This window comes from Cygnus olor, chromosome 9 (genome assembly GCF_009769625.2).
Source record: "Cygnus olor isolate bCygOlo1 chromosome 9, bCygOlo1.pri.v2, whole genome shotgun sequence".
NCBI classification, from domain to species: domain Eukaryota; kingdom Metazoa; phylum Chordata; class Aves; order Anseriformes; family Anatidae; genus Cygnus; species Cygnus olor.
The window spans coordinates 8,053,682-8,068,876 of NC_049177.1; the positions used below are offsets into that span (position 1 = coordinate 8,053,682).

The 15,195-nt window shown below is 49.1% G+C and overlaps 2 protein-coding genes and 1 long non-coding RNA gene across 3 annotated transcripts in view; 1 reads left to right on the plus strand and 2 right to left on the minus strand.

Annotated features, from left to right (window-relative positions):
- Positions 1-15,195, plus strand: part of LOC121075116 — a 29,721-nt gene that overhangs the window by 13,280 nt on the left and 1,246 nt on the right. The gene's annotated exons all lie outside the window — the stretch shown is intronic.
- LOC121075115 (G-protein coupled receptor 35-like) lies at positions 963-4,997 on the minus strand. Its single transcript, XM_040568042.1, has 2 exons — positions 4,516-4,997; positions 963-3,183 (listed from the first exon to the last, which is right to left on the minus strand). Exon 2 carries the CDS (start codon positions 3,155-3,157, stop codon positions 2,228-2,230), a length of 930 nt encoding a protein of 309 aa, XP_040423976.1. The 5' UTR covers positions 3,158-3,183; positions 4,516-4,997; the 3' UTR covers positions 963-2,227.
- On the minus strand, positions 9,665-14,116 carry LOC121075113 (G-protein coupled receptor 35-like). The gene is made up of 2 exons (XM_040568039.1): positions 13,872-14,116; positions 9,665-12,241 (listed from the first exon to the last, which is right to left on the minus strand). The coding sequence occupies exon 2, from the start codon at positions 12,227-12,229 to the stop codon at positions 11,282-11,284; it is 948 nt and encodes a 315-aa protein (XP_040423973.1). The 5' UTR covers positions 12,230-12,241; positions 13,872-14,116; the 3' UTR covers positions 9,665-11,281.

The following is a 15,195-nucleotide window of genomic DNA, read 5'->3' on the forward strand; positions in this document are numbered from 1 at the left end:
CACTGCCCTCCGCGACTTCCTCCCTCTCCAGCCCCCAGAGAGCACCTGAGGGCTTGCTGCTGCATGGAGGCTTTGATGTGAGGTTTCTGTGGTTAGGAAGTTTGGCCATCTTTGACCAAACGTTGATGGTATGCCTTTCTGTGTGAGTGGCTGCTAGAGGAAGGGGTGTTACTTGGAGCAAGATGGGTGAGCAGAATCTGCTCGGAAATGCTTTTTTTGTAGACAGCTTTGTGTCTCCTCCACCCATGTAATTAGTGGTTACTGGAGAAGTATTTTTTTTTTTCTTGCTGCATCTAAAATAGCTGTTTGGTTTGTGCAGTGCTTTCACCTCATGTTGGTGGGACGGAAGGTGCAGATAAAGGCACGCTAGCAATCAGGTAGTCTTTCAAATCACTGCTCCCTCTGCACACAAATCCCATACAGGGTGTGTGGAAATCTTAAAGGTGTGTTTAGTTTTGTTTGGAAACAGTCCATCAAATTAAAGAGGTATTCTGTGCATATGTCACCCATCAGCACACAGGTCCAGCCGAGGCAAAGACTGTGCCCCACTGCACCAAGGTCAGCAGTGTGTAATCACTGCCAGGGCCATGCTGCACCTTGGGCTGGGGCAGGAGAAGATACCCATCTGTGCATGCACTGTGCTGTTTGTTGCTGCTTTGATCTTTGTAAAGAAAAGGTGGGGGTAGAAGAGGTGGGAAAGCAGCCTCCTTAAAAGGTCTATTTTGTGATCAGAACCTCTTATAAACCCCCACCCTCCTGTGCTGTGAGCAAAGGCTGGACATTGCTCACAGATTTTCATGGTGACAGAGCAGATTTCCCCGTTTCTGCCTGAATGAGAAGCCTGCATCCCCCCTCAAGAAGCTGCCAAGGCTTTGATCTCATCCTGCATGGGCATTGCTGGGCAGCAGTGCAGCCACAGCCCAGGTGAACGGATGGCTCTGCTCAGCGGTTGTCTGCAAAAGGGCCTCTCCTTGAGTGGGGTTTCCTCCTTTCAGCATGTGCCTTGAGTAGGAGATGTGGAGGCTGTGCTGGGTGTGGGGCTGTGAAGCTGCTGCGGTGGCAGCAGGGCTCAGCCCAGTGCCCACAGGCAGCTGGGAGCCCGGCCCATGTTCAGGAGATGTGGGTGGAGGTGTGCACCTGGTTTCTACATCCTATCTCGGGACATCTGTGTGTTGTCTGAGCATTGTTACGGGGGGTTGGTTAGCCATTTTGCCTACTCAGCTCTTTGCAGGTATATGCATTATGGGGTGGCCTGCAGTGCACTGCCTCTGAAGATCCCAGTCTCCGTAGCAGCTCATACTCCTTGCCCTTTGCTTGGACAGCAGAGGCAATGAGCTCCCTCCCTGGGGACCAAGCAGATCCCATAACCACTAGATCCCCACTGTTTCCATTTAACTCATTAAGAGATGGTGCTCTGTGCTGGTAACACAATTTTATTTACATTGGATACTTTGGAAAAACGTGTTGCTACTTTCTTGAGACAATTATTTGCATTACAATGTTGAACAGACTCCATTTACAGTGTCCTCGTTCCCACCCAGCCACTCCAGCTCTTTGGATAGTAGTTTTAATGTCATTTGACTCAAATGCACTCAATGTGAAGCTTTTCCCCCAGTACAAGTAATTGCAGTTTCTTCTGACCTCTTCTTGTAATTGATGAGCATTTTGTAGCTGTTGTATAGTCTGAATTATGCTGTAAACTTGACCAAAGCAGGCTGAATGTGCCTCTGCTACTGTGATTTTGCATTTATTACTAAGAAAAGATACCTGTTACATAAAAACATCCACCTTTTTCTGCAGTTGTTTCACTTTGAGTTCGTTTGGTTTTCTGATACTTGAAAAAATCTGTTTCTTTGTCACAACTGCATAGAAGCTGGCCCTAGGCAGGGGGATAGACAGAAGAAACTTTTACCATTGTCTGTACTTGTTCGGGGTTTTCGGGGAAAATTCGAGTTTTTGCAGTAGAAGTCTACCATTTTACTCAAATTTGCATATGACGGAGAATTGTAGTGGCAATCTAGATTGTTGCATCATGATATGGGCTGCTGTGGTTGTCTGAATCAGGGCCGATTTTCATTTATCTGAATCCTTCCCATTAGCAGAAAGTTCCTCCATCACACTCACATAAAAAGAAAAGTTTCAACACTTTCAGTGTTAATATTGAGCCTTTTATTGAGTCCCAGTTGCATATGGAGATGCCAAAAATGTGTGCCACGTACATTTTACTCTAATGTGTGGGAAGCTGAATTTCAGCATCTTCAGTGGATTCAGATTTGGACCTCACTAGCTTGGGAGATGCTTCCTTAAATTCCTTGTTTACAAAGTAGTAACAAATAGCATCAAGGCAGCAGTTTGTGTTTGCAAGGACCGAGGCAAGGTGAACGAAGTTGTTAACCCTCTGTATCGCAGGGCAGCTGGAGCTGATGGAGTCCATTATAAAGCGAAGGAGATGTCCAAGGTAAAGAGGCAAAAAGCATATGATGAACACTGCCATGTTTGCAGTCACAATGTAGACAGCCTTCCTGATGAGCTTTTTCTCGTGACAGTTTTCACTCTTCTTTTTCAAGAGTTCTGCAATGACTTGTGTGGAGCAATAAATCACAATGATCAGTGGTATGAAAAACCCTCCAATAATAACACACAGACTGATTACTGAGGGCTTAACAGAGGATTTTTCGAAACAAAGTTCATCTTGCTCTCGATTCTCTATCATTTTAATAAGGAAAATCACACAGATGATGACTATCCAAAGAAATCCAGATGCAAAAGTTGCCTGCAGGGGTGACCTCAGCGCTTTGGCTTTCAAAGGGTACTTGATGGCAAGGTACCGGTCAGCTGCCACGACAGTGATGATACCGATGCTCATTAAGCGGTTTATGAAATAGCCACTTTCCAGAATCAGACACCATCTACCTACCTTCATCTGTTGGAAATTGGATAATGTTTTAAAAGGCAAAGTGAAGAGCAGCAAGCAGTCGGCCACAGCCAAGTTGATCATGTATACTTTGGTTTCTGTCCACTTGTTGAGCTTGCAGCAGAACACCCAGAGTGCCAACACGTTCAGAAAAATGCCCAAAATCAAAACTGGAATGTAAACACACAGCTGGACAAGCGGAAAGTTTTCATAAACTGTGATACTGCAGCTGTTCTGGTTCATTGTGGTGATATTAAGAGGCACAGTTCCTGGAAAAGCGGGTTAAACCTTTTAGATGCTAGACTCTTGACTAACTTGGTGATTAATTTGGGTAGTATTTCATGAGCCTCAGAACTTTACCACAGTGAAAACTAGACTGTGGAGATGCTGCTGCAGAGCAGAACTGTCTGCAGGGTACCCGGTGGGATAAAGAAGGAGAGGGACCTCAACCACAGAGGAGAGAAAAGCAGACTGCATCCTGTGCAGGGCAAACTGCTTGCAGAGGGCAGCACTGAAAAATGCTTGTGCCTCTGTTTTTGCCAGACTCAGAACAGCCAGAAAAGGGGGATCCTGCAGCTGGGAGTTCTGTGGGCTGTTACAGCCTGTTTTTAATGAGAAGGGTATGCTTAAACCCAGGTCTCATCCCTCCCCTTATCGTGGTGCTCATGAGAAGCCAGCTGGCATCCTCACCATTCAAAATGCTCTGGGGGAGATGCTGCAAAGGGACAACTGTCTTCTCCTTCAGTCCTGAGCTGTCACCACTTCTTATTAGTGGTAAGAGCAATTATTAGTACATCTCTTATTACTTCAGCTGCCACTGCATCCTTTATTCACTGGTAACATTTAGTAGTCTGCAGGAAGAAGTAGAGTGCCATGGGCTGCATGCTGCTTTTTAAGGACTGTGCAAATCGGTCTTAATCTCAGAAGTGTTAGAGGAATCTGCCAAATTCCAAGGGGAAAAAAAATACACAGAAAGAGTTGTGATCAGCAGCCATGTGAAATAAAGTAGTGAGCTGTACGTATCTGGTCTGCTGGGTGTTTTCTTCACCCAGCGTGTAAGGGCTGTTTGACCCGCCTGCTGCAGAGGAGTTAATGCAGGAGTATATTCTAGGTGTGACCCTTCACGGTCAGAAAAACCATGGGAGTTCTGTGATGTCTGTGGAGTTTCCTGCGAGGGAACCTGGCTCCATGTGTGCAGATTCTTGGGGCTCAAAAATATCCTGGGTTAAAAATCTCCAGGGCAGTGCTGCAGCATCTACAAGAGCTGCATCTCTTGACCAGCTTTGAAAATCAATCATGCTGCCGAGTGATATTGCTGTGAGACCTCCTCTTCAGAGGTGAGGGAATGGGCTACAGCTGATACCTGCAGCAGCCCTGTGTTTTGGATGCAAGGAATGAGGTTTGAGCAAAGGCTAAGACTGCCCTTAAGCATCCAAAGCACGTCTACTGTGGCCAATGTCAAAAGGAGCCTTTGAAAATACAGTCTCTAGCCCTCTTTCAGTTTCTCTGCCACCATTTAGGTGTCCCACCATGGATGGGGATAGGCAATGTCTTTTGCAGTGCTCGAATAACTGTGTCAGCAAATAGCCAGGAGGAATTACCTGCTTGCTCACTGTCCTCGGAGAGGTTGACTGCTCCTCCTGACCCGTTGCGGGGTGGCCTGCAGGTGTGATGAGCCCTTGCAGCAGTGCTCCTGTCATGGGTCCAGCAAGGTGCTCTGCGATGACCACTCGCTGGTGGCTGTGGCAGCAGCAAGGCTGGTAGAGGAAGCACCCCCGCCCCTCTTCAACGCATTTCCCCAGGGCTGAGCTTCCTCTGTTGCCACTGCCATGGCTTATACCACCCCCTGTTGATTGAGGAGCCTGTCTGCCATGTGGCCCCGCAGCAGTTCTTCTGGTGATGGAGTGGCTTTGGGTTCTTCTTGGGTTCATTCAGTGCCCGACGCTTCACTGGGCGATGCCCATCGGCCTTCCTCACCCACTTGGAGGGGAAATGTCCTGGAGGATCCCTGAGGTTGTCTCTCTGCCATCGGGACTACCACCCGTTGTCACTGTGCTGAGCTCCAGGACAGAGCAGCCTCGGCTGGCTCCTGGTCCCATTCGCGGAGCTGTTGGAGAGATGAGGGCTGTGGTTTGCAGACAGTTTTTCATAACTCGGTTTCAGTCTGAATCATGGTAAGTCTCGTCTCCCATAGTCCTCCTCAGCCAGCAATTCTGAGAGAACGTGGCACCGTGACCTTGTGACCTGCTGAATTTGTGTCTGCCCTGGGGTGCAGGTGTCTGCTGGCCAGGGGCTCCTCGATGGCCACCCTATTGCAACTCCATCTGCAAGAAAAGCTCATCTGAGCTCTTGTTCAGCAAGTTCAAAGGTCCTGCTCTTGGTACCAGCTGTCTTGAGCAAACGCTTCCAGCTTTCTGGTTCTAAGATCTTAGGATCTGCTTCCAGGTCTAAGAGCAGCTTCTGGGGGTATTTGTGCACTGTCAGTCTGCACTCTACAACCCAGCCTTTGGGATTAACTCCTTGCCGATGTACAGGCAGCACAGAGCTTGGCTAAATACCTCTCCTAAGGTTTCCAGGTTTCTCTTGCCTTTCTTGTTGCTGCCCCTTGGAGAATGCTTATAGGTAGTTGCTGACTTATTAGTACACCCAGCTCTTTGATCCCTAACCACCATCATTTCCATGTCATGACCCTTGTTAGTACTGTTGTTTTCAAAGTGATCCAGTTCCTGAGTTTTGATAGTTTCAGCAACGTACAGAAACCACTTATTTTTTTGGACAGCGTTTGAGGATGATGCACACTCCTATGGTCTATGGCAAGGCAATCACTACCAGTATTAACCATAGGTAGTCAAAATCAACCCTGGAGGTTGCTCAGTTCGTAGCATCCCTCCAGCACCACGCTTCCCATTCACAGCTCAGTGCTGCAGTCACCCTACACCAGGTAAGGGCAGCTACTTCTATCGTCAGCCCCGAGAGGCTTCAAGGCAGGGACTGTGTCAGCAGGCACAAAGCAGGTGGCCGTGATGCGCCGGTTCACCAGGATATGGCAGAGCAATTCATCATCAGCTACTGGTAGACAAAGCTACAACGAAGTGCGATCTGCAGAGACCTCACATGTCTCCTGGTGGTTCCTGAACATCACCGGGTCAGGATCCTTGCAGTTTTCTGCCCCGTGCCCTGGCCACCCATCAGCCAGCCTCTAGGCACCCATGGCTGCTCACAGAGCCCTTCCTCCATCCCTCTGCAGGTGTTACCACTTCTGCCACAACCCGATGTGCTTGCCTGGCATTTTCTCCTGCCTCCACAGCTCTCAGCCTGCCTCAGCCCCGCGAGCTGTCAATACGTGGCACGGCACCGATGACGCTCATGCTGTTTTCTCACTTTCTTGCTGGCAGCTCTCCAGCAGGGAGGTCTGGGGGCTTATGGCATCGCTGAGTAGCAGTGCCAGGATGAAATGCATTGCAGCTCGCACAGTGCTCCCCAGGGATGTTTACTGACACCAGCCTACCAGGGCTTGGCTGGAAAAGGGGTTTTCTTACTGAAAGAAGCCAGTGGGGCAAAACACTCCTCCAAGGTGAAGCACTAGTCACTTTTGCCGTTATGTTGTTATTCAGATATGTGAAACTGCAGTTTTCAGGTCTGAGCATAGCAGCGCTTCTACTGGCTAGATCCTTCCTAGCCTGCCCCCTCCTAGAGAAGGGACCATGTTTGCTAGTCCCTGCGCTCAGACCCTATTTTGGCTGACTTATTCAAAAGCCTTGTTTCTGCTGTGAGATTTCATGTGCCAACTTCTTCAAAATTCTGGACTTCTTGGGTTCCTCGTCTTTACAGAAAGCTGTGACAAAGTAGCCAGGTAGATTTTAGGTCGTACCTGGACAGCTTTGTTGTATTTATTAGCAGCAGTACTAGGTGATTTCACTTCCTTTCTTGCAATTTGTGTGTGTAAGAAGCTTTTTATATTTAAGGTGAGAATGTCTGCAGTTTCAATATACATCAGCCTGATTCTTGCTAAGAGCTATTTGATCTTTTCACTTCTTGAACTCTAAGACTTATTTCTGTACTGCACAATCATTCTTCTGTCCCTTGTAAGCTCTGCCTGATGTCCTGCTTGAAGGTGACTCCCAGCCAAACAAAGCCCTTCCCTGGGCTGTCCATGTCTATCAGTGAGCACGGGAAAGCCCCCCAGGACAGCCCAGGTTGGAGGGGCTTTTGCCTCCCTCCCTGGCAAGGGAAGGTCTTGGAGTTCTCTGCCTCCCACTGCTGGCACGTGGTGGTGGGACAGGGCCTCAGGAGAGGTGAGGGAGGTACTGGTGCCCCCTCCTCATGGGCAGAGAGACACAGGGTACTGCCTCACCCTGCCCCGCAGAGCCTCATCTGGTGTGTTTTCTCCTCTCACTTTCTCACAGGAAGACGCAATGTTGCGACAGCAGATCTTGACCAAGATGAAACTATGGGTTTGGGAGCAGAGCACATGGGTCCTATTTTTAGCATGGAAAGCCTGCGAAATAGCAGGGTTAGGTTAACAGCATTGGCCCCATGGCATGACTGACCCTGGCTGTTGAGCCTGTTTCCCCTTTCCCCTTCCTCAGAGCCGCACAGGAACTGAGCCGCAGCAGATAGTGCGCTCACGGGGGGCTCTGTGCTGTGGCCCCTCCTGCAGCATCAGCACCCAAAGGCTCAGCCTGTGCATCTCTGTGCAGGTGCTGCAGGGAGGGCACGGCAAAGCCGGTGCTTCCCGACTGACTCGGTGCTTGCAGGTGTCCCTTGGAGGCTGCCAGGCAAAGCTTGCGTTTGAAGGTTTAAATGTAAGCAGAAGGCAGTAGCTTTTAGCCTGAAATAACAGTGTATGTACCTCGGTTCCTGCACCTGCAGAGGATACAAGAATTTACAGAATCACAGAACGTTAGGGATTGGAAGGGAGCATGACAGATCATCAAGTCTAATCCCCCTGCTGGAGCAGGAACACCTAGATCAGGTCACGCAGGAACGTGTCCAGGTGGGTTTTGAATGTCTCCAGAGAAGGACACTCCACAGCCCCCCGGGCAGCCTGTTCCAGTGCTCTGTCACCCTCACCATGAAAAAGTTTCATCTCACATTTAAGTGGAACCTCCTGTGAGTTCCAGCTTGTACCCATTGCCCCTTGTCCTATCATTGGATGTCACTGAGAACAGCCTGGCTCCGTCCTCCTGACACCCACCCTCTACACATTTATAAACATCAATAAGGTCACCCCTCAGTCTCCTCTTCTCCAAGCTAAAGAGACCCAGCTCCCTCAGCCTTTCCTCCTTCAGCCAGTTCTCAGTCCACCTCGCTACCCAATCAACCAGACCACACTTCCTCAGTTTACCTGCAAGGATGCTGTGGGAGACAGTGTCAAATGCTTTACTGAAGTCAAGATAGGCCACGTCCACTGCCTTTCCATCATCTATCCACCTGGTTATGTCTTCATAAAAGGTTATCAGGTTGGTCAAGCATGACTTCCCCTTGGTGAAGCCATGTTGACTGCCCCTATTGACCCTTTTATCCTTGATATGCCTACAAACAACGCCAAGGATAAGTTTTTCCATCACCTTTCCAGGCATGGAGGTGAGCCTGACTGGTCTGTAGGTACCTGGGTCTTCTTTCTTGCCCTTTTCGAAGACTGGAGTGACATTTGCCTTCCTCCAGTCCTCAGGCACCTCTCCTGATGCCCATGACTTACCAAAGATGATGGAGAGTGGCCTAGCAATGACTTCTGCCAGCTCCCTCAGCACCTGCAGGTGTGTCCTATTGGGACTCATGGATTTATGGATGTCCAGCTTGCTTAACCAGTCCTTAACCCAGTCCTCATCCACTGAGGCAAACTCCTCCTTTATTCCAACTTCCTCCAGGGCCTCAAGGGTACAGGGCTCCTCAGGAGAGCCTCCGGCATTATAGACAAAGAAGGCATTCAGTAACTCCGCCTTCTCTTCTGTCACCAGGGCACCCACCTCGTTCATCAGTGGGCCTACATTGCCTCTAGTGTTAGTTTTATCTGCAGTGTATTTGAAGAAGCCCTTTCTGTTTTTCTTTCACCCCTCTCGCAAGGTTTAATTCTAGGGAGGCCTTAGCTTTCCTAGTTGCCTCCCTACATCCTCTTACAACAGCCTTACATTCCTCCCAAGTGGCCAGCCCCTCCTTCCATAATCTGTAGACTTTCCTCTTCCACTTGAGTTTGCCCAGCAGTTCCCTGTTTAACCATGCAGGTCTCCTGGCTCTCTTTCTTGACTTCCTACCTGTTGGGATGCTCTGATCTTGAGCTTGGAAGAAGCAGCCCTTGAATACTAACCAACTATCTAGGGCCCCTTTACCTTCAAATACCTTGTCCCATGGACATTTACGGAGGGTTGATTCCAAAAAAAATAAAAATTGAGAAGCCTTGCGGGTGCTGTAACCTGCAAAACCACAGGATCCTGAGTGAGTGGTACTCAGGTGCAGTGTGAGGGTGTCAGAATTAGTGCTACGAATAGGAGGGTCTGGGTGAATTGAGAACTATCAGTTGTGCAGACAGGAGGTGAGGACGGTCCTGGCTGGACCTGCACACAGTAGGATCAGAGCCAGCTCAGATTTCCCAGCTGCATCCACCTCTTCTTCCCTCAGCACTGCCTCCAGCTGGATCCACCAGGCCCTTCACTTCCAAGTTTGGCCCCTTTCCTAGGTATTGCTAGGGGTGGTAACCTTTTAGGAATGAGACAGTAATGCAGGAATGCATGCGGACCCCTGTGCTTTTCAAAGAGATTTTAAAATTTGTTTAAAGGCTGTGTGGTCTTGCTGGGTCCAACTCACTTACTAAAGCAACATATGAAACTATGATAACAAGTAGAAAATCCACAGCTGAAGTCAGGACGCCTTTCCCTGTAAGGCCTGATGCAAAGGGCTCTTGCTGACTTTAGCGGACATCACTTACAGAGTAAGAGCAGTTTGCACACTTTTTCCACTACTTCTGTCTTGTTTTTCTTCTAGCAAAAGAATATTTACTGTTTGTACCAACAAGTACACTACCTAGTTATAAGCCTCGGAGCACTTTAGATTTTACAAAAAGTTCAGCAAAGCACTTGGCACTGGTGAGCTCGGACCTCGAGAACTATGTTACGTTCTGGGCCTTTCGTGACAAGAAGGACATTGAGCTCCCGGAACATCTTCAGAGAGGAGCAGTGAAGCTGTTGAAGGGACTAGAAAACAAGACATAGAAGGAGTGACTGGGGTAACTTGGGTTGTTTAGACTGGTGAAGAGGAGGCTGAGGGGAGACCTCATCACGTTCTATAACTACCGGAAAGGGAGTTGCAGCGAGGTGTATGTCAGGCTCTTTCTCAGGTGACAAGTGATAGGATGCAAGGAAGCAGACTCAAGTTGCACCAGGAGAGGTTTAGATTGGGCGTAAGGAAAATTTCTTCATGGAAATGGTGGTTAAGCATTGAAATGGGCTGTCCAGGGAGACGCCGTCCTTGGAGGTATGTAAGAGACACGTGGATGTGGCACTTATGGATATGGTTTAGTGGTGGACTTGGTAGTGTTACACGATGGTTGGACTTGATGGTCTTAATGGTCTTTTCCCCTTTCATTACGTAAATGATCCTATGATTCTACGCTCACCTCTAACCAGACAGGACACTCATTAAAGATTTGACCCTGTTGAAATATGGCAGAAAGCCTTCACCAGGGCTTATGGAAGTCATTTAAGTGACGTGAGGTCTTCACAGCTTTATACTTGATACACACATGCGATGTTGTGCTCCTAAGGGTCTGTTATGTGGCCCACAATACTTTGCAGTAATAGCTTTATTTATACCCACAATGATTTTTGTCTTACAAATGTCAAGGTGTTGCTGTAAGCTAATAAAAGTGTTACATAGCAGGAATAGGACAATAGTGTCATGCCATTACCTGACTCCTGCGGTTTACCCCACGCACAGTGATAGTTGCATCCTGGTCATAGCTGTAGGCATTGACATTTTATAGCTAGGCGGGAAACTACCACTGCACAGATAACTTCTTTGATGTGAGTGACACAGGTATATTAGACTTGACATTGTATTACAGTGGCTTTTCCTTTTTTTTTTTTTTTTCTCAATGACCAAAAATTACAGTAGTAGAAGTGGTTTTATGCATTGCTGTAGAGGTGCTAAGTTTCTTATGTTTAGCTGCATGATATGTACAAATAAGCATGTGGCCAAAACAATGGCCTTATCATCTGTTCTCCATACCATGTGGAGCTCCCTCTTGACTAGGAGACCCCCTTTTTGCAGGTATGCCTATACCCAGGATTGGAAATACTGTAGGTAGCCCCATTCCCTCAAAACTTCAGCAGCACTGTGGCTCTTGACATTTATGGTGCGCTAAACCTTTTTTTATAACATAACTTCCTCGGTGGGTTGCTGTGACTCTTCGCTTTGATTCACCGTAGACCTCTTCAATATACAAGTGGGGAGCAGAGAGGAAAATTCCTTAAATTCCTTGGCTGCAAAGTAATAGCAAAATGCATCCAAGCAGCAGTTGATATTTGCTAAGCATGAAAGGATCTGAATAGAGACTCTAAGTTTTGAGAGCAGAGAACAAGCTTTAGCAACCTCTGCTATGAACCGCAGGAGCAGTGTGATGTAGATAGGTGAAAAACATACGGTGAACACACACAAATTCACAGAAACAATGTGGAGTGCTTTCTGGATTAACAATGTGTCATGAAAGCTGCTGGCCATCTTCTTTTTGAGACATTTGATGACTTTTACTGAACAAAAAATTATAATCGCTAGAGGAATAAAATATCCAAAGGAAATGGAGAATAACGTTAAATACTTAGGTTCAGTAGAATGTCTCTGAAGGCAAAACTTTTCTTTACTTTCTTGAAATTTTTGCTGGGCGTAGGAATAAATTATCTGTATTATCCAAAGACACCCACAGACAGAAGCTGATTTCAGTGGGGATCGAAGAATTTTTGCTTTTAGAGGGAATATGATTGCAATGTATCGATCGATTGCAATCAGCATGATGATGTAGATGCTCATAGGCCTGTTTGTAAAATATATCATCTGTACAGCAAAACACAAGTCGTCTATGGGATGTTTGTTCTTGGTAAAATATATCATGAAAGGCAGGGCAAAGAGCAGGAAACAGTCTGTGACCATGAGGTTGATCATGTACACCCTGGTCTCAGTCCAGCTCTTGAGTTTGCAGCAGAAGACCCAGAAGGCGACTGTGTTCAGCAGGAACCCAAAGGAGAGGACTGGGATGTAGACGATCAGCTGAAAGAGCAAAATACCGTTCTGCAGCGTGCTGTTTATATCAGTGCATTTCTCCATGGTGGGCTGTCCCTGCAAGAGAAGGGTGCAGGTGAGAGACTGAGCTCGGGGACTGGTCCCGCTGCAGTGTCCTCGCTCATGGTCCTGCGGCTCCTCGCTCCCCTGCACCATGCGCGGGGGCTGTTGGCGGGACGAGGTGCCATGCTGCATGCCCCAGGGCCCTGCACACACCACACAGGGGTGTCTGGGGAGGGTGCATGGGCAGACCCTCAGCCACCAAAGCAGCGCTGTTCTCTGCCAGCTGACACAAAACTGCAGAGGCAAACCCCTCCTGCAATTGCTGTGGGGTGGCAGCCTCTCTCTGACCTCAGGCCTGGCTTGCCCTCCCTCCAGCTTCCTTTCAGGGTTTTGGCAACAGCAGAGGGTCTCCAAAGCAGGCTGACAATTTCATAGTCCCTATTGGAGAACTACTGTCTCTCTTGCATTAATGCAGCTCACAGCAGAGCTGGGCAGCATTCCCCTTTCGCTTTCCAAGACCCTTGCCTCGCTGCCAAAGCCACCCCATGGGCTTGGTGGGTCTTGCCAGGCCCACAGATCCACACAGGACTCGAGCCCCTCTGGCCGTGGCATAGCCCTGGTGGCTTTGTTCCTGGGGATGGCCCCCAGCACCCGCCTGCTCCTCCTGGGGCAGCAGGGAGGAATGGCCCCTCACAGGCACTGCCAGCCGTGGCAGGTAGCCAGCTGGTCTCAAAAGACAGAAGGGAAAATGAGCACACCTGTCTGATCTCAACCTTCAGAATAGGAAGCCAAAATGCTACCAGAGCAAAAGACACGAATCCAAGACGTTAGCCTATCATCTCCTGGTATTCCTTTAAATACTGCAGGGCAGCTGCTAGCAGCAAGGATGCCGTGGAGGATGAATCAGACTCAGTTTGCAGCTTGTAAGAAAGAGTATACAGTGAGGCAGGGAAAGAAAACACACAGATTCCTATCATCTCTTGTAAATACATTGCCTTATAAGTCAGCGCTTTCTGAGTCTTAGTATCTAAGCTGCAGAGCAAGCGTATGACTGCATGAACTAAGTGAAATGTTTTTAGTATCTGTGACTGGGAGCCGGATCCAGCAATGTCAGAAGAAAGCTCAGCACCTGCCCGAGCACCAGAGCTGGCGTGGCATTACAGAAATATCGGGACATTGCAATTTTCAGGGTGGAATTTATGGAGGGACTACCATGCAACCACTGTCCTGGCTCTCCTGAGCTGCCAGCTTCCCAGGTCCTACCACATACCCTCCAGCTCTTCCCCGCCAGCTTACTGCGACCACCCTGCAGTGGAAAAACCACTCTCTGCGTGCACAGAGCTGCCCCAAGTAGCAGCTGAGCCCCTCAAATCCCTCACGAGCCTGCTGAGCCTGCGACGATCTCCCAGGTCTCATGCCTCAGCATGCCTGGAGCAGTGTCCCTGTGCTTGCAGCAGGTGCGTGGTGAGAAGCACTGGTACAAGACCACAGCAAGGGATGGAAACCTCCCTGAATAGCACAAGTGGGTGCCAAACAGCAAAGCACATCTGTGAAGGCAGGAGGAATCCGAGGCACCTGTGTGCCAATGTATGATAACAAGGACAGCCCTGGGTAGTGCTTCATTCAAGAACTGAGGAAACAGAGCACACTGCCACACACCTGTGCAGGAAGAATCAAAAGTTACCTGCTTCTTGTGGGGCTGCCTGCTGGGTTTGGTCCTTGGGAAGGTTGCAGTGGCACAGGAGATCTGCCGAGGCTATGAGTTCAGGATGATGCTCTGCGCAGGGCACGGCCACCCAGGAAGCTGCTGACAACAGCTCAGAAGAGCTGAAGCACAGCAATGAACTCTTGTTCCCCAAAAGTGCTTCATTTATTACCTCCTCTTTGGGACAGTCAAATCTCTGGTGCCCTCTGTTGTTCCTCTCGCATCTGCTCAATGCTTCACCATTGGTTTTGCACCCAGCCTACGCCCTCCCCCCCCCCCCCCAAGTAATTAAAATTTAATATTTTCAGTTGTGGGAAAACAAATCCTTTCTAAAATCAAACCCGTAATGGTTGCAAATTGCCCTTCTGGCAGCAAAAGGACCCCCAGGGAGCCCAGCATCCCGTGCAGCCTCTAGTGCGGCTGTGGAGTGACCCCTGGGCAGGCGGCACAGGGGGCAGCAGCTTTTTGGAGGTGGAGAGGGGCACGTTGGTGCTTGTGCAGCCTTGGTGGTGGGCCCAGGGTGAGGGTCCGAGCGTGCTTCTTTTTGGTTTCTTTGCATGATGGGGGGCAGGCATGACAGGCTGGTCCTTTGCCCACTGATTCTAAATGCTGCTTATTGGTGTCATGGGAAAGCCCCTGCCAGTAATGACAGCCCCCACCAAGACACAGGCAAGAGAGAGGAGAGTGAACTGTAGGTGTGAGGAAGGTGTCGTGACCTTTGGAAGCCTGTTTAACGACATCCCTGGGGTATTTTTACAGTCTTTGTGATGGCCTTTAGCATCCGTCGGTCCTGCAGAGGAGGTCTGACTCTCAAATCGATTCACCTACACCACCTGTGTGCCTGCTCAGGATGCAACAGGCACAGTGAACGCCCCCCACCTCCAGCCCACCTCCCTCCTGACTGTCAGGTTGGTAGCGATGCATTACAGAGCATCTTCCCCCAAAATGTCGAGTACCTGAGCGAACACATGCCAGCACCTGGCCCTGGGGCAGCCAAAGCAAGGGCAGCTCCTCCAGTGGCCAGCACAGCCCTGCTTACCCAGGGACAGACTCTGGTGCCCCAGGGTTTGTCCCATGCAGTTGTGTCACCTGAGCTTGTGGTCCCAAAGGTGCCAGTAGCAGCAGTTTTACCAGCAGCTGCAGGCTCCCTGAAGGCCATGGGGAAAATGTGCAAACAGGCAGGGAAGGCTCAGGACACAACCTGACTCCTTCACACAGTCTCCTGGTGCTCTGCAAACTCTCATAAGGCACTGCCTGGGCAGCATGTGGAGGCAGGGTTAGAGATGTTTTTAAATATTGAGAA